The sequence below is a fragment of the Drosophila ananassae genome, chromosome 2R (genome assembly GCF_017639315.1).
Source record: "Drosophila ananassae strain 14024-0371.13 chromosome 2R, ASM1763931v2, whole genome shotgun sequence".
Taxonomy (NCBI): Eukaryota; Metazoa; Arthropoda; class Insecta; order Diptera; family Drosophilidae; genus Drosophila; species Drosophila ananassae.
Window position 1 is genome coordinate 20,947,891 of NC_057928.1, and position 23,598 is coordinate 20,971,488.

The 23,598-nt window shown below is 43.3% G+C and overlaps 5 protein-coding genes across 6 annotated transcripts in view; 3 read left to right on the forward strand and 2 right to left on the reverse strand.

The window, feature by feature from the left end:
• Positions 1–23,598, forward strand: part of LOC6507137 (putative dipeptidase CPC735_014430) — an 82,764-nt gene that overhangs the window by 39,853 nt on the left and 19,313 nt on the right. The window lies entirely within an intron of this gene.
• Positions 4,855–6,850, forward strand: LOC6507134 (peritrophin-44). The gene is made up of 2 exons (XM_001956575.4): positions 4,855–4,926; positions 4,981–6,850. The coding sequence occupies exons 1-2, from the start codon at positions 4,920–4,922 to the stop codon at positions 6,012–6,014; spliced, it is 1,041 nt and encodes a 346-aa protein (XP_001956611.2). The 5' UTR covers positions 4,855–4,919; the 3' UTR covers positions 6,015–6,850.
• LOC6507923 (unconventional myosin-Vc) lies at positions 9,825–12,072 on the reverse strand. Its single transcript, XM_001956574.3, has 5 exons — positions 11,901–12,072; positions 10,695–11,847; positions 10,386–10,638; positions 10,075–10,330; positions 9,825–10,010 (listed from the first exon to the last, which is right to left on the reverse strand). The coding sequence occupies exons 1-5, from the start codon at positions 11,968–11,970 to the stop codon at positions 9,883–9,885; spliced, it is 1,860 nt and encodes a 619-aa protein (XP_001956610.1). The 5' UTR covers positions 11,971–12,072; the 3' UTR covers positions 9,825–9,882.
• Positions 12,133–14,665, reverse strand: LOC6507922. 2 transcript variants are annotated; one of them, XM_014910026.3, is made up of 4 exons: positions 14,508–14,665; positions 13,212–14,444; positions 12,715–13,155; positions 12,133–12,657 (listed from the first exon to the last, which is right to left on the reverse strand). In XM_014910026.3, exons 2-4 carry the CDS (start codon positions 14,434–14,436, stop codon positions 12,377–12,379), a joined length of 1,947 nt encoding a protein of 648 aa, XP_014765512.1. In that variant the 5' UTR covers positions 14,437–14,444; positions 14,508–14,665; the 3' UTR covers positions 12,133–12,376. The 2 variants fall into 2 exon arrangements, with proteins under 2 accessions (XP_014765512.1, XP_001956609.1); XM_001956573.4 differs by lacking the exon at positions 14,508–14,665 and having other exon boundaries at positions 13,212–14,500.
• Positions 22,442–23,315, forward strand: LOC6507135 (mpv17-like protein 2). The gene has a single exon (XM_001956572.4). It carries the CDS (start codon positions 22,484–22,486, stop codon positions 23,192–23,194), a length of 711 nt encoding a protein of 236 aa, XP_001956608.1. The 5' UTR covers positions 22,442–22,483; the 3' UTR covers positions 23,195–23,315.

Consider the following 23,598-nt stretch of genomic DNA (forward strand, 5'->3'; position numbering starts at 1 on the left):
GAAGCCCGCCTAGTAAGCTTACCATTTGGAATTCGCCATTCGCCTGGCAATTTAGCCATCCGTTGTTGGGTTTTTGGGTTTAAGGGTGTCGCCCGGGACAGCACGTAAACATAATTAGACGCACATTTAAAAGGTCGTTAAACGCCACAAACAACACGAGCCAGGCCTGTGGACCCAAGCCTCCGAGCCTGCCAAGACCCATTTCAAGGACCTCCCTTATAGCCCCGGACTCGGTCTCCTAGTCAAAAGTTGACCCAGGCGCCACTCACGCGTATTTGCATCTGGCCAAAAGTGCTTGCCACTGCCACTGCCGCTGCCCAAATCCCTCACCTCTCCCGCCACTGCTGGCCTCTCCGCATTCACTTTGTGTCCTCGCCCGCGCGTGACTGGGGAAAAGGAAAGCTAGTAAGGTCCTGGCTGGGAGGTCTGCACTTAAAATCAAAATTTCAACAAATATAGCTATTTCACTCAACAAAGGCTCTGCAAGGATCAAGATTATCAAAATCTAAATTACTTTCTTAAAGGAAGTGTGCTTAGGTTTAGTAACTTGGAAATTAAATAAGTGCAGGGCATAAATGGAGGGTTCTTTTCGTCACTAAAATGTACTCCATAATTGTAGATAATTGGAAGAGCCTTTGTCCTAATTGTTGTAGCTTCAAACGACTTTTTATCTGTTGAGTTTTTATTTTCAAAAATATTACTATAAAATATAACTACAAACTCTTGCCAGTTCATAGCCCACAATTTCTCGCAGTGCATTTGTACGAGCAACAGAAACAACATGCAAATACCATTAGCATCGTTGAGTTGCTCGGCGTGGCCCTGGCCCAGAGCCCAGAGTTGGTGGGGGAAAAGGCGTAGGTGAACACTTCAGGACGTTGTCAACGACTTGACATTGTTTCAAGAGTGAGAAATGCGACTTTGAAGCCTTGAACACTCGCAGGCCGAGCAACGAGCAACAATCACACAAATGAAATGACAACAAACAGCACACAAGAGAGCTCGACATTCGACGCACATCCACCTTAAATTATGGAGACTGAGATTACCATTACGAGGATTTTGAAGCCAACAATTTAGCTTTTTTCATGTTGGTTGAATTATATTTCATTTTATCGTCTAATTGCGTGACTATCTAGAGACTTAGACGCCCAGGTAACTTCTGGTGGACGCCCCAGGTGGTGCTTTCGTAAGTCAACACGTGGCTTCTGGCTAAGTGCCCTCGACCATGTTTTATATAATGTTTCTGGCCGGCACTCTACTGCCCATCTGGAACCTGTGAACAGTATCTAAAATTTTGTAAGACTTTGCAATAAAAATGCAGCGTTTACGGCTGGTCGCTGTCGTGGTGCGACTGTGGTTTCTTTTCTCGCACCCACCCATCCACGTCCTCATCGCGTGCTGCGTCCACTTCGCTCCATTTGCTACTTACGGTGAAAACTGCTACACTCTAACGCCCCAAGGTGGCACAGTGGGTTGGACACTCATTCGAAAAATATTAAATAATTGGGGAAGATATTTCTAAAAGGATTGGAACTATTAAACACCGTAAATCACGAGGGACTCCATTTTGTTAAACAAATTAAAGAGTATCTAAACGCTTTTTAAAAATTAAAGCTATAATTATCTTGTACATTTTACTAATCTTTAAAATGTTTATTATTTAAGTTATATTATAGAAACCTGCAACATTTAATCTCTCATTTATTAGCCAAGTTTCCAGACCTTACCTTAAAGTGTTTGGAAGACCCACTGTCTCTTTTTCGACCAGTCCGTGACCTCTGCGAGTAGCTATTAACGCTTTTTTATCTGTTCATAAATTTTAATTTTGCCAAAATACTCGAAGTACGTGCCATACCCCATGCCATACCCCCCTCCCAACCACCCATCCACCTCCCGCGGCATTCAACTTGAAACGAAGCAACCATAATTCTTATATATTTTTTTTGGTTTCCCCGGCTACCCGGGTCTTCTAACCTCTTGCCGCAGTGTTTGTTTGGCGTTTTCATTTTGGCCAAGAGAAATATGACTTGGTGGCCGCCTTGGCTCTGCCCTGCGCTTTTCCTTCAGTCTTTTCCCGGAGCAGAGCTCCGCACCTTGTACGTCTTTGAGTCGAGGACCCGTAACCTTATTTCAGAGCACCCAGCAGAGCATCCTCGCATCCTCGGCGCTGCCGGGCTTGTTTATCGTCCTTTGCATCTCATTGAGCTGGTTGCCGCTTATGAATCCAACCCCACCGGGTCGGTAGGAGGGTTACCCGGGCCAAGAGGCTCGCAGGATGTCTTTTGCTTCAACGGTCTTGCCTTTTCCATTTTCCACTTTCCGTTTTCCCTTTTGCCCGGCTTCACTCTGCCCGGCACTTTTCAGTTTTCCATCGCATATTTAACCTAATTAAAATGAGTTATATGAGACAGGTGGGGAGAGCGTGTTAATCCTTGACCTGCTGACTTTGTCGGAGCTCATTTTCTTTACTTTCTTTTCCAAGTGCCACCGCCTTGGGCTCACGATGTTCCGGGAAGCGTAATGTTTCACATTTTCTCAGGTGTGCAGGGTCTGGGCAATAATATTTAACTTTTCACTGCCATTTGACAGACGGAATAAATAGAATTATTAAAGCATAAGCCTGTTGAATAGTCATGCATAATCATCAAGATTAAATCAATGAATAAATTTTTAATTAGCCTATTCGGTGGCTACATTGTTGTGCAACTTATTGACCTACATTTATGTCCCATTATTTATTAAAGCTGAGCCACGCCAAGCCCTTTGAAGCCCAATAAGCTTAAAGAAAATGGCATTACCTGATGCACCCCCTGTGATACTGACTTCTTGTCCGGTTCTTATCTTTCCAGGTATGTTAATGGAGCCAACTTTCAACAAGTGGATCTTCTGGCCCGGCAAGTAGCAAACAATGACCCGGAGAGCGTTGAGCAAACTAACCTAATGAATTTATGTATGTGTGTGTGGAAGGTGCAAGGTGCAAAGGCTAAAGGCCAAAGACAGAGACAGAGGCTCTAACTGAAAGTACTTAAGCCCATAAAATATTCAAGCCGTGAACATGTGGGCAAAATTACAAAGAACGTCCGGAAAAGACGCACAAAAATCCGGCACGCAAGCCTGGTAAAGAGTGGGTAGAATGGAGGCATTTTGGGTGGTGTGGGTACGGAGAAAAAAAACGGACGGACAGATAGCCGGACACTCTCGAGAGGGGAACCAAATCTAAAGTGGGAATCACAAATATGTGGACACTGAGAAAAAAATATACAACTTCTAAATAATCTCAAGTAAAAGTTACTATAGTTTTTTTTGCAAGTGTGATGATAGTACGTAAGGTGGGTGGTGGGATGGTAGGTGGCTAGGACGCACATTACCCCAACCCTTGCCCCGGGGGATAGGCAACCAGCCACTGATTGAAAAGAAAATTACGGGCAAGTAGTTGGTAGTTGGCCGCCAGATGGTCTCGACAACGAGCCACGTTGACGTCGGTGCTGTGCTCTCCTCCTGCTGATGAGCGGCGTAAATGTCCTGCGGAAAGCAAGGGCGGGGATAACGGAAACAAACGGCGCCGCCACTGGGACCACTGGCCTTGAGCTCCGGAAGTGGTGAGAGCCGCAGGGCCGTGCCATTTGCATTTAGGAGGAGACACATAGAGATGTCTGCGCCCCACAGACAGCATTCGCTGATGGCAACTGTTCCATTCCGCTCCAAAGGACAGATTTTGCTTTTACAGTGGGCCAACCAACAAAATATAGATAATATCCTTTGAAGGATCTATGATGTAGCAAAGCCTCATCTTGCCAAACCTACAATTTTCTATAGAATACATGTTTTTTTTAAAAAAAAAGTATTCAGTTGCCCTCCCACTGTGCCAATATAAGAACTGGCTGATATCCTTAAGTGGCACGAAGGCGGAGCAACAAGGATAGCACGTTGTGGATATTAAGCATGTCCTTAAGCATAAAATGTCAATAAGTGCACCCAATCGATGCTAAGCAGTTTACATTGCGACAAGCCACTGAGGCACCGTCTTCCCACTTTCCAGCCCTCCTCCATCCTTTGCCAGCCCGTATCCTTCGCATCCTTCGATGCCGCCAGGAGTAGCGCTAACAATGCAAAAGGACACGGAAAAGCACAATCACCCCGACACTCATGCAAGCTTATCTCTATGCATGCGTCTCATATTTTCCGATATGCCAACGAGTATTTGGATAAGAAAATTTCCGTTTACAATATTACACTTGGCTCTAAATTGGTGAAGATTAAATATATAAAATATGTTAGGCTCATTCATTTTAAATTATTCAATATTATTTTTAATCTAAAGACATTTTCAGGAATATTTTATAGTAATATTTTATTGAAAACTACATACAATTTTCCGGTCTTGCAGGTATACTGCATAGTTCGTTTTATTTTGAAGGAGCCCCTTTTAAATATAATAATCAGTTAAAATAATATTCACTTCAATGTTTTAATAGAGATTAATAGCAAATTGATCCATAAATCTATTAGGTATTTCGCTTAAAAATCAAAAGCTTATAATCAAAGATATACGCATGTCACTTCTTGAAATAATTTTTGCGAAAAAGTGTGAAATATAAATAGCAGCCTGACTGCTTGACTATTAAAAACCATTTATTTTGAAAACCTATTCATCAAAATATCAATCAGAAGGGTTTCCCAATTCCATACACCATTATTTCCTTCAGCTATCAATACTGTCTTATCCGCATGTCACTCACTCCGAAACATTTCTAATTTCAAAACAGTATCATGTTTCTTATCATCCTGTGTTGTGATATCTGGCAACCGAACGGAACAGAAAGTGTGATAGGTCTCTCTTACCACTTAAATATAGAACAAGGTAGGTGAGCCCAGTTCAGTTCAGTTCCGGAAGAGTTGGTGGTTCGACTGAAGAAATGAAAGGTACTAGCGAACAGGTTGAGGCTTCTCGTGGAAGTAACTAAAGACTCACTGCAGTTTTTCAATGTGGCTGCTACTTCGGGATACTTTTGGGCCTCTGGATGGCCGAGATTGAAGGTCGTGGCTTTACCATGGAGGACAAGTGCAAACTGTGGGCTGGAGGTGGATATATCGGTGATCCCAGCGACTGCCGGGGCTGGGGATTCTGCCAGAATAACAAACTAATTGATCGGAATAACTGCGCTGATGATTTATTTTACAATTTCCGGGATGGCACTTGTAAAAATAAGGAGAAAGCTAGCTGCAATTCAGATCCTTTTGAGATCTGTGCCAGCCTTGAACCGGAGGACTATGTGGCCGACCCTGCAGACTGCCAGAGATTCGTAAAGTGCGGGTCCATCGGAAATCCCACATGGAGCACATGCGGAGAGGATCAGGTTTTCAGCAATGTGAAACAGAAATGCATTCAGGAGGTCTCCGGATGCCCCCAGGACAACATCTGCTCCAACATGATGGATAACGCTCTCGTGGCAGATCCAAACACCTGCAAGGATTACTTCAAGTGTTACAATGGACTCGCCACAAAGTTGAGCTGCTCAGCGGGTCGATATTTCAACCGCGAAACGGGTTTCTGTCAATTCTGGCTGCCGGAAAACTGCTCCAGGGATGAGGAAGTTCATCCAGAATCCCCATCGTCCAAGGACTCTCTCATATGTCACAGATACTACCAGGTGGATCGGTTGGGCGAGCAGAGAATCCCGGATATGACGACCTGCTACGGCTACTACACCTGCACTTCTCAGTTCGATTCGGGAGAGTGGAGCAGCTGTCCAGCTGGCAGTCACTTTGTGTGGTGGACCCAAAGGTGTGCCCCTCCGGAGGAAAATAGCTGCTCCTATGACAGGTGCAGAAACCATAAAAGGTCCTTTGTGACCACCTTAAATAAAGGATGTCGCGAGTATACTGGGTGTCAGAATCAAAGTTCTGTAGGATCGGAGAAGTGCCCAGATGAGTATCCCTACTTTGATGAGGTTAAGGGTCAGTGTGGAGTGGAGTTTCCAAACCATAGAGTTTGCTACATGAATGGTTAAAAATACAGTCTATACTCCTCCAAACAATGGCTCTTAAATTCGATGGAAACCCCATCAACCTTAAACTCATATTGACTTGCTCATAATTAATGGCTCATGCTTCAGTAGTCTAGTAAAAAAAATGAAAATTGTCTGCACCAGAAGCTTCATTTTCTCCCTTTAACAGAAAATATTTTCTCCAAAAAAAACACCCAAACAAAAAAAAGGAAGAAAAGGACGCTGAGGTTGGCAAACAAAAACAAAGCCGGATGAGGTCAGGACTTCAGTGAGATTTATGATGAAAAATATTTTTCTCCCAAGGCTGAAGTTCTACGTTTGTACTTTAATTTAATTTTTATTTAAAGCCAAATCCAATTACAAATTGTAATTAAGTTTGTAATAAAAAGTAGCATACAAAAAATTATCATAAAAAGCAAAAAATAACTTTTTATGAATATTCAAAAAAATGTTGATTCTTGTCAGAAGTGATTGATAAGATTGCCTAATGATGGCTAATTACGATAAGTGCCTCCTTGGCTCTCCTTGGTGCTTTTCCATTCCGTCGAGCACCAGAGAAGATTTCGCATTCACGAGTGACATCTTCAGTGTAAATGTTGAGTCCCCCGTGCCCTCAAGTCAAATGAATCAACGAAAAATTCAAATATTTCTCGGTCTTCAAATACGTATTTATTTATGAAAGCCCAGTGGGTGAGAGCTGCTGGGTGACTCTTCGTGGGCACATGCTGGGGGTGGACGTGGCAAGCAACTCAGTGACGTGGCACAACAATACGTCGCGTCATTGAATTATTATGATTGACTTTTATTACACCGAATCGCAATTTATTTTACTTAACAAGAGGCGGGTGGGAATGCGGGTGCGGTTAAAAGTAGCAAAAATTTGAATGGAAAGTTGTAAAGAAATTACGTTATTTATCATTCGCCGAGTGGCGACCCAGGACGACAGGACACACACTCACACACACATATATAGCCGGAGAAAGTGCAGGGTGAGGAGAAAGAGAGAGCGCGTCATTGGCCAAACCATTTCCGTATCCGCTCATTTATTTGGGCCACTGTCAAGCGCACACATACAATGCAGTGAGAGAAATGGAGGTAATAGTTTAATTTAATTTGGGTGAAATATGTAGTAAAAATATTCCATAAAACAAAATATATCTGACGGTTAGATAGATATTATATCCTTGTAAATCCTTTAAAGATTAATAAAATATGCGCACCTTTTATCTCTCTGTGTATAATGCTGCTCCTGACTCCTGTAGTTGCTGCTCAGTTAAAAAGTTTTTCCGCGGCGGCAGCAGAAATTCAAATTTATTGTTTGCGGTTGCCAGGCGTCCTGTCCCCGCCTTTGCCACCACCTTCCCTTACCCCCCACACTATGGGGGGCCCTGGCCCAAAATATCCTGCCACGCCCACCTATAGTCGATGGGCTTAAAATTAGTAGCGTTGTCTTGCGAATCGATGGGCGTTTGATTAACGGTTCTGGCGAGAGATTGAATCGCTTAATTGCCTTAAAAGTGGGTGTGTTCCGGAAAAGGAGGCGTACTGGAGGCGATGGAGGAGAAGGGCGGTGGGTTGGGGGGGATTAATGGCAGGATAAAAGTCGTGACTATCCAATTACACACGATGTAGCCCAGAGTGAAGGCAGTAAGCCGTTTTGGTTCCGCCATCACTTACCTTTAATTAGCTAATTCCCTTTAAGGTCTTCGCCCTCAATTGTGGTTTTGGGGATTACCCGGATGGCGTACACCAGGGATTAGAGTTTAGTAATTGCTGTAGAGGACTTTTCGGCTTTGTGTTTAGCTCTGGATGGAGGCCATCCCGCAAACTCCGAAGCCGCGAAAACTTTCTATGACAAAGTGAAAGAAAAAATAACGAGACTAAGCCAGTTTAATGGGAAAATTTATGTAATCTTCCAGCCAACTCCGCACTTACATTTATCTGCTTGGCTCGGAAATTAATTTCAAAAAGAATATACTTTTGACGGAGCATTGTGAGACTTATAGGTCTGGAAATAATCCCACTAATTGTTTATTTATTGCAGAGATGTCCATCTTAGACATCATTAACTTTCTAACTTTCTTTCTTAAAGACTCGTTCCATTAATTCCGAGCCCCCAAGTCAAGAATCCCCCTTTTATTTTTATTAATTTTCATAGAAATTTCCCTCGCTTAGATGAGAATTCTTTAGCCTTTATGAGTCCTCCCCCCAGACCCCATTTTAAAAATAATTCATATTCATTTAACCAACGCAACCAGTGGCGGACAAAGGGTCGCCACCGGATGAAACCACTGCGAGTGGTGGTGGAGGTTCTGGTGGTGTCCCGGAGGAGCAAGCAATGCAATTCAATGGGCCACCAACATCAACCGCAGGCCGCGACATTCCGAAGCAGAGGCGCTTTCTATGCGATGGCAGTGAAAACCGCATAAAGCCAAGACCCCGTCCGGATCCCGGGCCGGGTTTTATTCAATGCAGTCAGGGCCAATGCCACTGCCACTGCCACAGACTCAGCCTCAGCCTCAGCTCCTTCCGTAACTTTAACGCTCCTTAGCCCCAAGGCTATGATGGGCTATGCTTTTGTTTTTCCAACTGGTTGACTCGAGCCACCTTCTTTGGATGCTCCCGGAATCGTCGATGGAAGTTTGTCCTTCTTGAATGCTCCTCTTGCTGCTCCTCCTGATGCTCCTCGTGTTTTTCCATCTTCACTGTCCGGGCTCTGTTTGTATGCGTCTGCTGTGGTTTATGTCCTCCTTGTTGACATTTAGTTGACACACACCACACACACCAACACACACAGATCCTTCTGTACTGCCTTCGTTGTCCTTGTCCTCTTCCGGCAACAGGCCCTGGCCATGGATCATCGGCATCTTTGTTTACACATCTCCACCCAAGTCCTGCCCGACTCCCAAAGTCCTCCCGATTGTTCATCGTCAGCTGGTGCGCGTTATTGTTGCTAACTAGAAAAGCCAGAATGTCCATTCTGTTCTGCAAAATGATGCTCTGAAGGATACACTAGCCGGAAATTCATTTCCAAAATATTTTTCATATAGGGTTCCATTTATAAAACATAATTGATAAATCAATAAGAATATAAGAAGGACTATAAAAGACCTGGACAGCCCTAAGAAAAAGTCGTTGTTACTTGAAACTCTGGAAAGTTTGATTTAAAAAGAGGAACTTTATGAAAACATTATTCCTCTCAAAAAGTTATCTTTAAAATTCAAAAATAATTCCCCTAAAAATGTCCTTAAAGTTCTGTCTTAGAACCACTGTCTAAAAGTGGTGTAAACAATTTTTGAAAGGTTATTTCTCTTGGAGCAGCCGCGGTCCCCATTTTGTTCCGTTTTGCACTTCATTTGCCAACAGGCCCCACTCTCTCCCCCATATCCTTGCCATCCTAGTCGTAGTCCTTCTTGAAACAGTAAATTCTGTTTACCCAGTCCATCCTTTCCAGACCAGGCTATCCGTTGTCCTTGTCGGTGGCGTAGATGCATCGCAGGACAGCTATTTGTTATGTCGTTTGACTGAAGCTGCTGACATTTATCCAGCAACTGCAGTAAGTAGAAGGAATATGCAGAGGATGCTGCCTCAGATATTAAATCGCCCCCTGGGCAATAAGTAACTGCAATGCAGTCCCCCCCTATTTCTTTTTTGTTTGATATTCTATCCTTGAATGATCATAAAGTACCAGCTACAAGGACATTCTGAAAATTTCATTAATTAAACAGAACTTGTCGTACTAATTCAGGGAGTCCATAACTTGTCCTTTTTTGGGTGTGGAAGATAAATACTGAATTAGAAAGAGGGTTCTTATGGATTTTAATTTCAAAGAGATACAATGTGGCAGTATTGATAGCTCATCCAAACCCAATTACTTGCGCCTTCCCCCGGGAGCTGGTCGGAAGGGCTTTCGCCTGGATTTCGAGTCCACAATGAGCACAGATTGTCGCTTAAGGAAGTTACGTGATGGGACTTCATTATCGTCATCTGTGGTGGCCACTGCAAAACATTGGATGGAAAACACTTGCAGGCCATGTAGAAAATTCGATTTTAGCCATCTTACCAGCCGCTGGGGCCTGCTCCGGCGAGGATGAGGATGTGCCGGCGGCCCTTTGGGCTCGGCCGGCAAAGAGATTGTAGTAGCACATGGGCATGGGTTGTGGTTTCTCGCCCTCAGGGGCGGACGGCGACTTGGGCTGCTCCGCCTTGTACATCTCCTCGTCCTCCTCCACCACGATGTCCAGCTTGGGTATCTCAAAGGGTGGCACGTCCTCGGACTTGCTCAACTCCTGGCAGCGTTTGATCTTCAATTTGAGTATCTAAGCGAGATTTTATTAATATTTTTGTTGAACAAAAATCTTTTTTCTTTGTTACCTCAATCAAGTCCTCATCTTGGGCGGTGTGAGCCAAGAAATTGGGTAGCTCTGCCACGCTTACGTGAAGTTTCCGTTCTATTATCTCGATATTACTCTCGTCCACTTCCTGAACCTTGAAAATCATCTCACAGATGCGTTCTTTCAGATACTTGAGGACCCCCATCGACTTATCTGCCGCGTCAGTGTCCAGCTTGCGATCCTGCTCCTTAGCCGAAATGCTGTTCTTGATCTGTTCGATGACTTCCTGATTGCTGTAATGGATATACAATAGATTGAAGAAACCTCAAAAAGGAGATCCTGCTCTTACACTTCACTCTCCTTGACATCCGAGAACTTGGAGGCCTCCAGCTCACTAGTTAGAGCCTCTCGCTCCGCCTCCAGATTGGCCTTCTCTGCCTCGGCTGCCTTTCTCAGATAATTCAACCTGGCAGCAGACTCCTTCTGGGCACTGAATCTCTCGAAAACCTCGAACGGTGAGGTGGCTCCGGAGGCCTCCATGAGCTGCTTGAACAGCGACTCCATGTCACTGGTCACACTCTCCAGCTGGGACACCGGCTCCTCCTCCCCGTTCTCCGTCTTGGCTGTGTGCTGTTCACCCGAACTGGAGCCCACGCTATCCTGGTGGACTAGGGTCTTGGTCTCTGCGAACAGCTTCCGACCAATCCTCTCCAGCTCCAGCTTGCGGGCTTCCACCTGTTTGCGAAAGTCGAGGGCCTGCCGCTCGCGTGTCTTCTGGGAGAGATTAGCCTGCTGCTCCTGTCGTTGCAGAATCACCTTGGCGGCATCCCGCATTTCAACGGCTTCGTTGTGGACCTGCTGCAGTCGCTCGATCTCGGCTTTCTGGTCACTCAGAGAAGCCTCCAGCTCCCGCAGACTCCGCTCGAAACGTTCGGCATCGGTCATCAGAGAAGCCTCGATGGAGCGATACTTCTTTCGAATGTGTTCCGCCTCCATCCACTGGACATTGGTGCGATGGATCTCGTTCTCCAGCTGGCACACCAGCTTCCTGTTGGCATCTTCCTCGAGCGTTTCCGGAGGTTTTTCGCCCAGGTTTTGATTCTGTGCCTCCTTGGTGGCCAACAGTCCCCGATACTTCTCCACCAGTCGGCTAAAGTGCTGCTGCCGAGACTTGAACTTGTGCCTGAGGAGATCTAATTGCTTCCTGCTCTCGGTGATTTTCAGATCGGTCAGAAAAATGGCATCATCGGCATTCTTGGCCCCGACAGGATACGTGGCCTTGCCCACAATCAGAGTGGGTGTGCAGCTCTGGGCCCTTCGGGTCTCCCCGCCTCCGTTGGACGGTGCGCCCTCTTTGATGACGACTGGACGCTGGAGAGGATTTCGTAGGCGACTCGCCTTCACCGTCAGCTCCTTGATGTCCTTCTTCAGAGTCCCGATGGTGTCGCAGTTGATGCGGTTCTGTTTCTGCCACTCGGCCGCATTGGCCGTCTTCTGGCCCTCTGTGGGAGGTGCTCTCTTAGCCACAAAACAAGGACTTTGTTAAGGCACTTACCTGCCAGGAGAATCCGCTTTTTGATTTCATTTATTTGCCGGTTCAACTCGTTTAGCTTGTCGGATTCCATGGCTTCATCTAAGCGGTTTACAGTCTGAAATAAGTCTCAAATAAGTTTATTCAAACTACGGACGCCTTGCGGGTTTGTTGGATCGATACGGGAGCTTATTGTGGCAACCAGTCGGCCAACAAAGAGCTTCCATGGTTGCTAACCAGAAACAAAAACATGAAATTCAAATAAAAATATACAATATCTTTATTTAATTTAGTAAAATTTCGATAAAATGAATTTTTCATTGTTTACAAAATATAGTGAAATTTATTACAATAATTTATCGAAAGATTGGTGTGGTCGGGGTGTCCTTCAACTCAAAACGAAAGAATTTCAATCACGGAATGCAGAAACTGGAAGACTGCCGGTAAACGAAGAATGCGAAGGATTTTTAAAACAGTAATCGGGATAGTGCTCGATACTTCTACTCCGGGCGGGAACGGATGGCGCAGTTACGTATCCGGGCGACGAACTCGGCGGCATGACTGGGCTGCCGGAAGGTGCAGGCGATCCTCTCCAGGACGCCATCCCGACTGGCGGCGTAGTTGAAGTTGGTCCAGCGGCAACTGTACGAGTTGTTGGACATGTAGTCGATGGTCCATTGCTCCTCCACCCGCATATGGAGCAGTAGCTCGGCCTCGTCTTTGTCGCGAAGGATAATGTAGAATTTGCGTCGAAAGTCCCAGATCTCGATCCGGCCCTCGCCTGCGAGGGATGAGGAGACGCTACTGTAAGGACTCATAAATGAAGCTGCTGAATTACCTTGCCTCGTCCACTCCTTTAAGCTATTGAAACAATAAAGCTTTACATACTGACTGAACATCCTTCTTCCCATCTTCTCGACATGCCGGGGATCGATCATGGCAATAGCCATACGCGGAGATGACATTGCATCCTTGTTGTCGTTGATGAATGAATCGTCGCTTTCGCAGGACTCACTGAACACTGAGTCCTTGCTAACACTAAGGCCGCGACAGGATAATCCTTCGCTGGCATCTATGCGATAAATGTCGGTCTTTTCCGGATGTTTAAGAACCGGCATGGTGCTGGAAACATCCCCACAGCATTTGCAATTCTCCTCCTTTAGATTTTCGGCCGTTGCGTTGAGCTGAAAAATGTCCTGCCTGAATACCTTGCTATAAATTAGGGAACTCCTGATCTTATCCACTTCCAATTGCCTCTTCTGATTTAACTTGATTGAGTCTGAGATTAAATATAGTTTTTATTAACATTTTGAAACACAGACATCATCTACATACCCAACATAGACGTCTCAATTTTTTTCGACAATTTAATGCTTAATATTAGAGCCTTCAGGGCCACGCAGGTGTCCTGCTTGATGGCCTCCTTTGAATCGCAATTATTCTGTTTGCTCGTCCTGCGATCGCCAAAGGAAAGGCGTATACTTGGCTTCCACAACAGGTTGCTTCCAACAAAGGATCTAATAAAGCCCGTTCTTGGAGGAGGCTTTGATTTCTCTACTACTACCGCACAAATTTCACTGTTTTGTGGCGGCAAAGGATGTGAGATCAAGATCCTTTTCTCTGGTAACATAGCTGGTAACAAAACTGGCTCTGGTTCATGGACATGAGGGGAAATCGGAGGCAGGATCTCGGCTACAGTAGACTCATAGATTGTGGATAAATCCTTTTCCTCGATTTGGGGAAGATCTATCTCCTCAGGCTTGAATGAAATATTATCCTCTATTTTTGGTTGATTAATTTCCTCAATTTTTGTTAAATTAATTTCTTCTATTTCTGGCAAATTATATTCCTCAAGTTTTGGTAAATTAATTTCCTCAACTATTGTCAAAGTAACATCCTCGCACTTCGATGAATTAATTGCCTCGACTTTTGGAGATTCCATTTCTTCGATTTCGATTTGGGGAGGATTTGTTTCCTGAATTCCTGAAATACATTCTTCTTCGCTCTTGTGTGGAGTAGAGTCTTCGATCCCTGGCAAATTTGATTCTTCAACAGCAGTGGCTTTGGGTGCTTCGATGGCAGAAGCACTTGTTATTTCGAACCCATTCGTGAGCTTATCCTGCGCCCAGTCAGCACACAGCATTTCCAACTCGGGAATAAAGTAGGGAGTTGGGAAACCGAATTTCGATTGAAACTCAGAGCCTAAGTCTGACGATGGGTCCAGTCCGGCGGCGAATTGAAAATCCCCGAGACTACGCTGGAACGACGGAAGGTCCTTTACCTCACTCTGCTTGCGCAAACTCTCGATTATGTCGATGGAGGGAAAAAGATTATTGAGTGGCCAGGTGGGTACTTCAAAGGATGGCGTCAATGCGGTTGCCAGGGAGCCCGCAGCATGCACTTGCCCATCCTGTCCCAGACCAGTGCCTTCGCATGGCTGGAGTTTCAAAACAGGACCCGGAGTATTGAGATTCAATTCGACGCCATCGTCAGGCATTGCAGTTGCATCAGCCTCGTCAGGCTCATTGGCACGGGATTCAGTCACTGGGGTATTGTACATTTTCAAAGCTGTATTAAAATAAAACCGAACTATAACAAATGCTGCCGAGATGTTAAAAGTAAATGGCTTACCGCTAGCTGAGTGTTTTCTCGATGTTAGTCCGTTGTTCTAGGAATTAAAAAACTGTCTGTAATGATTTTCGAAGTAAAATGGGGAAAGTGACATATACTGGGAAATTTAGAATGAAATGAAAATAACAATAGCCTCCTTAGGCCATCTATTTCCAGTCTACTGTCTACTTTATGGCAGTTTTTTGATGACCTGTTCGGTCTATTGTGTTTTCCCCGCGCATGTCAGCCGGCAGTTCGGCCTCTGCGTCTAATTACAATTTGCTTTTTGTCCAACGGAGCGTATACGCAATCACAAGGACCTCTCAGGAGGCTACAGCGGATGCTGAAAATGTGGGCCAACTTGGGATGAGAATCAAATTACATTGACAACAGCTTTTTGTTCCTCGCCATCTCAATGAAAAAGGTGAAATGGAATGATCATAGAAACAAAAACCACCTGAAGGCCCTCCTTATCCTGTTTTTATATGTATCCTGTTTTATTTGGGGTGAGGGTGTGTCTGTGCTACTCGAAGAAGAGGAGAAAACTAAATGTATAGAGATGAGGGCCCGCAGCTAAACAAATAAGAGCCAACAGGACCAACCAGCCAAAGCAAATACCGGAGGAAAATATTTGATTCTGAAATATGCATAAAATGCGGGAAAACGAATTCAAAGCATTGCGAAATAAATAAATAGCGAAATGCAAACAAAGTGGAATAACAACAATAAAAGAAAAAATCTCAACAAAAAATGCAAAAACAAAAAAACAGGAAACAAAATGAGAAAAAGGAGGAAACTTCTATTCTCAAAGTAAAACAATCAAAATTTGCGCACCATTAAATTTTGTATTGTACTCGTTCCACAAAAACAAAAGAAAATTATTCTCTGTTTTTGCAATTTTCTCAATTTTCCTCCAAAAACATATATACTCGCATATTCAGACATATATGGTTGTTTGTACGAGTCCCCAAATTGACTTTCCGCTTAATATTCGTAGCTCTGATTCCCATGATTCGATTTTCCCTCTCAATCTGTGAATTTTCCACCATTTTCCTTTTTTGTGTTCTTTGTTTATGTGTGGAATCCTTGTAAATATTTTGTTGACACTTATCTATTTGCAAGGTGACAGAAAAATGTCAGTTTAGCGGAATTTTTCGCTCAAATTGGTGTTGATTTATGACTTTGTTTTCATAAATTCGACTCAAGTCCCATCGATTACCCCTTTAAATACCTGATTTTAATTTCATAAATTGAATAATATCTGCTTTAATAAATTAGCATTTATTTAACATTCATTATGGTCGCTGTAAATATTATTTGCTTTTTTGTTTAATAAAAACATTGCATGCGAAATTGTGGCTTTCCTAGCAATAACAGGCACACAAAATACATAAATTATTCCATCTAATTAGGATGATAAAATAATTGTAATGCGAAAAGGGATGTCCTTGGCAAGCACACATGCGAATCATAAATTATGACCTTTATATTTTATTTAAAGCTTCATGAACTTTACCATTTGGCAGGATTGGAAAGTAATCCTAAGGTAATCCCGTCTAGCCACTTGAGTTGAAAAGCAATCTGTCCAAAAACGTAGTTACCTGGCGATTTTAAGGACCTCGCCCAGGTGTGACATTCTGCAGCTGGGTCGGGCACAGGCTTCGAGCCCATTAAAACTAATTACTCATAATCATTTTGGCTACTGCTTGAGTGCCTTGAAGGCCCATCCCAGGACTCTCGGCGAGCGACAGTCACAGCTGCCACCCATGCATTGAAATTAATTAAAATTAAAATGAAAGTGGATGTGGATGTGGAATGGAAAGTGGAATGGTAGTGGTAGTGTGTAATGGTAATGGAGAAGTCCCGCTAGGACTCTCTGCCACACACATGTGGCACTCGGAGTCGAAAACTCAAGTCCCGACCGATTCCCAGAGAAGCGACTCAACCGCAGATGATGGGGAAATTAGTGGCGGAAAAAAGAGCAAACGGAGATGATTCAAAAGTACAAAGTCAAGTGCGCTGCGACCGATGAAAAATCTCTGCGAAATTAATTAAATTCTGTAATTTAAAGCCCACCCGCTGACACGGCATACAGCCTCTTTACAGCAAGGGAGGAGGCGTTTTGGGCGCCATGGGTTTAATGTTTGTGCGGGGCTTTTATCATGATTATGTTGTGTCAGTTGGCACCGCCCAGCCCAGTGGCTTGTGGCACCTGGGTTCGGTGACCTTTCGCCCTGACATTTGCTCTTCATGCAACAGCAATGCAAGTCAGGTCCATGTGCCTTTTTTACACGAAAGAAAAGGATATACTATAAGTTATTTTATAAAATAAATTTAAATTAAATTTTTGAATAAAATTTAAAAAAAAGTTATCATAATGTACATAATTTTCATATTTTTTTTTTAAAAGTTGGATTAATATTTTCTTCAAGTGCACATGTTTGCTTTGTGCATTGGTGTGTGTGTGCATGTCCTGCAGGCAGCACTTACCTTATACCAGCGCCATCGTCCAACAGATGGCGCCACCACTGTAGCGCTGTCAAGCGCAACGCAGCGCAAAATTATTCTAATTAGAGTGTCCCGCCTCCCGCCCCACCTGGATATCTCTTACAGTGCCTTTCAAAAGTTATTCAGTTAGATAGAAACCGGTGGAGGAGCCCCTGTGTATTTTTAATTTGGCTGTTTTTTAGTTTTTTCTTATATTTTTTTCAGCCCTAAGCACTTTATTTTAACAGCAGTTACACTCTTCTCAAAGAGCTAATGTGTAAACGACTGCAAAGTTCATGAGAAATGCTGAAAGTATTTAAATAAATTTGTGATTTAATTCTATGCAGGACTTTAATAATAAAATCCTATTACTGACTGAGATTGAAAAACTTTATTTGGAAACTAAATGGAGCTGCCATAATGCTAGGCTAACGCATGAGGCTCACTAGGACATGCTTCCCTCCCCAATATGCATTCAAATAATTTGTCATTTAGACAAGTTCTAAATGAAATATATTTTTCCTCTCTCCAGCAATGACAAAATGAAATTTTTAAATGTGATGGCAAGCTGAATTTATGTTGTAATCTCACGAAACGGAGACATACTATACATGCCCCAGGACTTATGTGCATGATTTATCTTAAGCCCCGTAACAATGGCGGCGAGAGCACTTCCTGTGCGTGATGCTTCTTCAAGCGCCCCCGCTACCCACCCTCTACCTAACCTCTGGATCAGAGGGTGTGGCTGGTGGCAGTGGCCCGTGTGTCAGTGTGGCAACATAAGCTTAATAGTTTAACGCTTCGTGTGCCACTTAGCTGGGCATGAATGCCTATATCCCGGCAAGGAGTCATCTGCCAGGAGTTACCTCTTCACGCGACAACTGGATTCAGTCCAGGAGCATAATGCTCTTCCACTGCAGAAGGTGGCAAGGATAAAAATCGCGGTGATGGCGGTGGTGATGTTGCAGTCTGTCTGCCACCAAGAGCTTGCCTCATCATCGTGCAGCACTCATTTTTCGTAGCTGGCGTTAGTGGATCCGTCTCGGTTACAAATCCGCGACGTTGTTTTCTGCATGCCTGCCTTTCTGCCCCACTTCGTTTTAGTCGCGCGACCCAAGCCAATTTCATCTCGTTCCGCACCGTCAACGGACGGAAGGACGAACGGACAGAGCTGGTGGAGCACTGGAGCTGGTGTTCATATGCCGACGTAAAGCAGGTGTGCCAGGTCCTTTTTTCACATCCTGACATCGCGTGTGGCATGATGTATGACATTTTTGCGCCTCATAAACAGCTGTGCTCCTTCCCTGTTAATCAGGATCCTTAACTGTATACAAAAATATCCTTACAATACAAAAGATAAATTACTAAGAAAAAGAAATATTTGGTAAACTTGCTTATAAAATATTTTGAAGTTTTTATATTTCCATTTTTTACTTGAAAGTTCTTAAATATGAATTCTTAGATCCTTTAAAACTCTTTAATATTTTTTTTGCCACACCCTGCAGCATGCTACACTTGTGCAAAAAAGTGTGCTCATACTGTATCTGTCATGAGTTTTCCTGATTGCCCCACACCCTGTTGCTCCTTTGTTTTTGTGCAACGTCCAGACAGGTGGGTGGCACAGGTGGGGCGGTGCCTGTGTTTGACTTGGGGTGGTGGTGGTGATGCTTGACTCGTCCTTTATTTGTTTTTGTTTGCCTTAACGAAATTGGCACGACTGGCGGGTGATGCCGTCGTGTTGACTGTTTGGCTATTTGCTCGTTTACGTTAACGGTGAGCTGACTTATTTTCCTCGGCGGTACAATTCAAATATGCCGGGAGTTCCTTTACCGACACCACTCCCAACTCCCCAGCCCCCTTGATTGCACGAGTCGAGTCAATTGACCTTTGGCATTTGCTGGATTCGCTTGAAAATTCCGTTTGTAAGCACCGACTCGTATACAATTATTTATCTCGTCCGAGGAACAGCCAAAAAAAGGGTTTCTTTTTCCCACAAAAAACTAGTCCCCCAAATAGTGTTTTTTTAATCCTTGTCTGTGATGAAATAATTTGCTGAATATGAAACCAACTGCCATTAAACTGAGCCACATTAAATACATTTAAAGTGAGCCACTCGCTGGAAATGTTTTCTGCATATAAATATTTAAAGAAAAAACACTTCTCCGTCCGTTCTCCATCATTCGAATTGGTTATACTCTTGGCTTGGTTTTATATTTTAACTTTTATGTTATACTACTGTTTCATAAATGAACATAATATTTATTCAACAAGCTCTTTGATCTCTTAATTTAAATCTACAATATTTTTATTCATGGCAAGTCTGATAGAAATAGTAATACTCTTCGAAAGCAATTGAAAATATGTATAAAAACATTGAGAGCTCCATGTTTTCATTTTCTCTTGCAGAAATAAAACACATCCAGTTTGCAGTTGTGCGTGTGATTTATTATTTCCATATTGGACAAGTTGATTAATCGGCTTTAATACTTTGTTTCCCAAAAAGTATATGATGTCCTGGCTAATTGAAGGAAGTTCAGCTGTTGAAACTGTAATATTAAATTTGTGGCATGGCATGGCACTAGGCCATTGGCACTATAAACAAAATTCAAAGTTTCGCTTCCACTAATTGAATAAGTTAGCTTTCCGGAACGGAATCTGGGCGGTTATAGTTGGCTTCCTTTCAAATTCAGCCATTTGCACTGATTTCCCGCACAGAGAGCTAACTAAACTTTTTGACTTCCATTCAATGCAAACATGCCCATCATCGTTGTGTGCCCCGGCTGGCTGAAATCCCATTAAAATCACATTTCGATTTAATTTGCATAAATTGAAGTGGAGGCAACCGCTGGAAAATGAAGCCGAACTTTACCCAAAACATGAACTAAAATGCCATTCAAAATCGATTCCAAATCAATTAGAGAGTGATTTGCGAAATACAAGTATATTTAAAGCAAAATGCTTAGTCTCAGTCGAATAAATCAACTACAATAAATGGCTCGTCTTGTGTCCGGTTCCGTCTCGATTCGGTTGAATGCCACGCGCGCAACGGTCCAAGGACACAGCCAAGGGTCCTGTCATAGGATGGGGGATTATGACACTTTTTGCGGCTCGCTGCTCCCTGTTCACTGCTCGCATATTCGGCTTTTGCTTTTATTGAGCGAAATGAAAAATTCAATTAAAATGCACACATGCTACAAGCCCCAAACTCGACAACCCGAACCTAAAATCCGTCCTCATCCAGCTCCAGTTCCAGTTCCAGCGAAAAAAAATTGAGAGCGGAACGAACGAGGCAGTCTGGCAGCAGACCAAAAAAATAACTCACAAGATTTATGTAGTCGAGGTGCCCGAATTTGAGATACCCGCTAGTCCTTGGGGAGTTGCAACAAAAAGTGTTGCCTACTTAATGGGGTATTCTTGTTCATGGCTTCCCCCAACATAAATATTGATTAAAATCGATTTATATCGGAAATATTTTATATAGATTAGAATTTTTAATATACCCTTGCTAACCTAATCTAAGGGGTAGAAAATAACGGTCTCTTCCACCAAAAAGAAACGAAAAACGTGAAAAATCAGCATAACAAAGTGGGAAAAACTATGAAAATGCATTCGCAAGTCCCGGCATGGCGGCCGCTTTCACTTTTCTTTCACTTTTTTTTTTGCTTCGGCACGAGTTCTCCGTCATGCTCCACGAACCTGGCGACCGTCCAGCCAAATCCGACCAGACATCCTCATGTGTCCTGGGACAGGCAACACAATATAGTGTCTCCCCGGTGGGTAGAGTGCCAGTATGTAAATAGCTGAGTGCTGTAAACACATTTCATTTGCACAAAGAATTAGACCTAGAAGGTTTTTTGGATATGGAAGTGCTGGGAACTAACTAAATCAGTATTCATTGTTGTCAACCTTTTTTTAAAGATTAAAGATTTGGGTGGAATTTTGTTTTTCAAAACATGGAAAAGTAAGATCATCTAGGATTAAATGTTATGGGACTTTGCCTTCATTTGTTATTTTGTATTTTGCAAATTTATCGCATAACTCTGATTGTTGAAATTATTTGTGACATTCTAAATTCATGTGGTTCTATTGATATTTATTTAACAATTTTGATGTGCTGTTTGGCTTTGTTGTGCTTGATTTTTTTTACCTTTTTCTGATTCGGGGCGCGACCATTTTGGTTTATTCGGGAATTCGTGTATTTAACGCCTGCAAATAATGTCGAATTGCGCCAAAAATGTAAATACATCAGTGTATTGCCTGGCTAATGAAACATTCATGAAACAGACATGAAACAAACATGGCATTCATCGCCCGTGGCTTTATCCTTTATCCTTCAACCTGCTGCCCTACACCCTCCAGGACCTCCCAACCTGCCAAACAAACTGCAAAGCTAAATTTACGGTTGCCGCTTTTGAATTGACAACCGGGGAGCCTGTACGCTTCCCCTCCCAACCGCCAAAAAAAAAAAACCGGATATGCCCCAGGCGGGGAATCAAAACGGGGTGTGGGGTAGGGGTGATGGAGCCCGGTTTTATGGCGGATTTCGACGAAATATAAAAATAAAATTGGATTTTAGCGTAGATTGTAGAAGGCCGTAAATATTTTTCAATTCACTGGCACGACGCATGAACACAGAGCGGTATGGTGGGGCGGGATGACATTGGGTTTAGGGGGGACTTAAGAGGGGGGCTTTCACTCACTTTCACGCACACCCACACGCATATGCAAAAGGGTGCCCATTGATTTCCCAAGGGGGAGGCGGCTGGCAGGGATCTGCGGTTGGGAATCGCGTGCAAATGATTTGGCAGAATTAACTCCCCGACACCCGGCTGGCAACAAATTCACTGCCAGAGGCGTCAAGCCCCAGGACATATATTTGCAGTACACCTAAAAAAATATATTATTTTAATCTTTATGGTGTTTTTAATTTTGGACTATAAATTTAATTATTTGTATTCTTTATTACTCTTTTGTTTCATTAATATTTTCATTATTTATTTGTTCTTAATTTTTCAGTGTAAGAGCAACATGTTTTGTGGCAGGAAAGAGAAGCAAAAAGCCTCATTTGAATGCCGAACGAAGCAGATTTTTTGTGCGTGCGGGTGGCCAACCATTTCTGATCCTCTCAGCAGCATGAAGTCCTTGCCCGAAGGCGTTGGATATAAGTTTGAGCCCGCTTAGGCTACCTCAACAAATCCTCGCAAAACTCATTTCGTCCTGCTAGCGCCAAATTGATTTCATTGCCTTGTTGGTTCTTTGTTTCCCAAGCCTCCACGAATCCTTTTTCGTCCTTTTGTTCAAATGGGAAATTTTCTAGCTGCGGTTTCTGCATTTAACTTTAACAAACGGATTTATGGGTATTCCTTCCGCAATTTGATGAGAATTTTGATTGGAATTTATCGGCCAATGTCAAGGATGAATCCTTTAATGTTAAAGTACGCCAAACAGTTTCACACATCAAATAAAATTGGAAAAAAATAAAGCTCCAACGCCTAAAAATCGAATACGTTATGGGCAAACTGTCATTTGGAGATATAGAGAATCGCCTTCGGTTGCCGGCCACCGCCACGCCCATCCACAGCAGTAGCCTCATTTGCATTTGCGAGGAAGCCCCGATGTCCAGGAAAGCGGTGTGGCGGAATTTCGTGAAAATGGTGGATCGATACCATCAAGCGGCATTCAGCCCCAAGTATCTCCTGTACACAAACATTGGCATTTCGATCGCCCTTAGCGGAGTGGGCGATACGATCGCCCAGTCTTATGAACGGATGCTTGGGGAGATCCACGGCTGGAACAAGATCCGCACTCTTCGCATGGGCATATCCGGGCTAACTGTGGGCGTGGTGTGTCATTATTGGTACCAGTACCTGGACTACCTCTATCCGAACCGCACCTACCGCACTGTGGTCATCAAGATCCTGCTGGACCAGTTCATCTGTTCGCCCCTCTACATAGCTGTATTTTTCCTTACAATGGCCGTGCTGGAGGAGACCACATGGGAGGAAGTGCAGCAGGAGATCCGTGAGAAAGCCCTTGTCCTGTATATGGCCGAATGGACGGTCTGGCCACTGGCCCAGTTCATTAACTTTCTGTTGATAAAGCCCCAGTACCGGGTGTTCTACGATAACAGCATCAGTTTGGGATACGACGTCTACACCTCCCAGGTTAAGTATCGCAAGAAACCCAATGCAGAGCAGAATCCCGATCAAAAGGAAAAATGATCAGTCGTGGGATGTACGAATACTTTCGGTTCATAAAATTTGTTGTCCATAGGTGGCTGATTCCCGGTCCTCAAATACCCAAATGTATTTTCTAAAAAAATATAAATACATATCAAATATACTTATGAGTGTATAAATGTAATCAGTAATTATAGTTTTCAAATTGTAAACTTTAAGCTAAAAAATGGATCAAACTTTTTAGCAAATATCTTAGCCATTTTTTAAGCGATTTAAAAAAGAAATACCACTATCGAATCAGGATATGAATCCGCTTCGATCTGTATCAAAATATAGGAACCAACATTTTTTTTTTGTTTTTTTGATTGCGAATGAGGCTACTAAAAATTCTAAGATCAGAAGGCTAAAATTTCAGGATCTGTCGAAAATTGGCCCACTTTCAATAT

Coding starts and splice junctions, on each gene's coding strand:
- LOC6507923 (XM_001956574.3), bottom strand. CDS start 11,970: ATGGAATCCGACAAGCTAAACGAGTTGAACCGGCAAATAAATGAAATC. Junction 10,639..10,694: donor GATGTCAAGGAGAGTGAAGT/GTAAGAGCAGGA, acceptor TATCCATTACAG/CAATCAGGAAGTCATCGAAC. Junction 10,331..10,385: donor AAGATGAGGACTTGATTGAG/GTAACAAAGAAA, acceptor AATCTCGCTTAG/ATACTCAAATTGAAGATCAA.
- LOC6507922 (XM_014910026.3), bottom strand. CDS start 14,436: ATGTACAATACCCCAGTGACTGAATCCCGTGCCAATGAGCCTGACGAG. Junction 13,156..13,211: donor AATTGAGACGTCTATGTTGG/GTATGTAGATGA, acceptor ATTTAATCTCAG/ACTCAATCAAGTTAAATCAG. Junction 12,658..12,714: donor AAAGGAGTGGACGAGGCAAG/GTAATTCAGCAG, acceptor CATCCCTCGCAG/GCGAGGGCCGGATCGAGATC.
- LOC6507135 (XM_001956572.4), top strand. CDS start 22,484: ATGGGCAAACTGTCATTTGGAGATATAGAGAATCGCCTTCGGTTGCCG.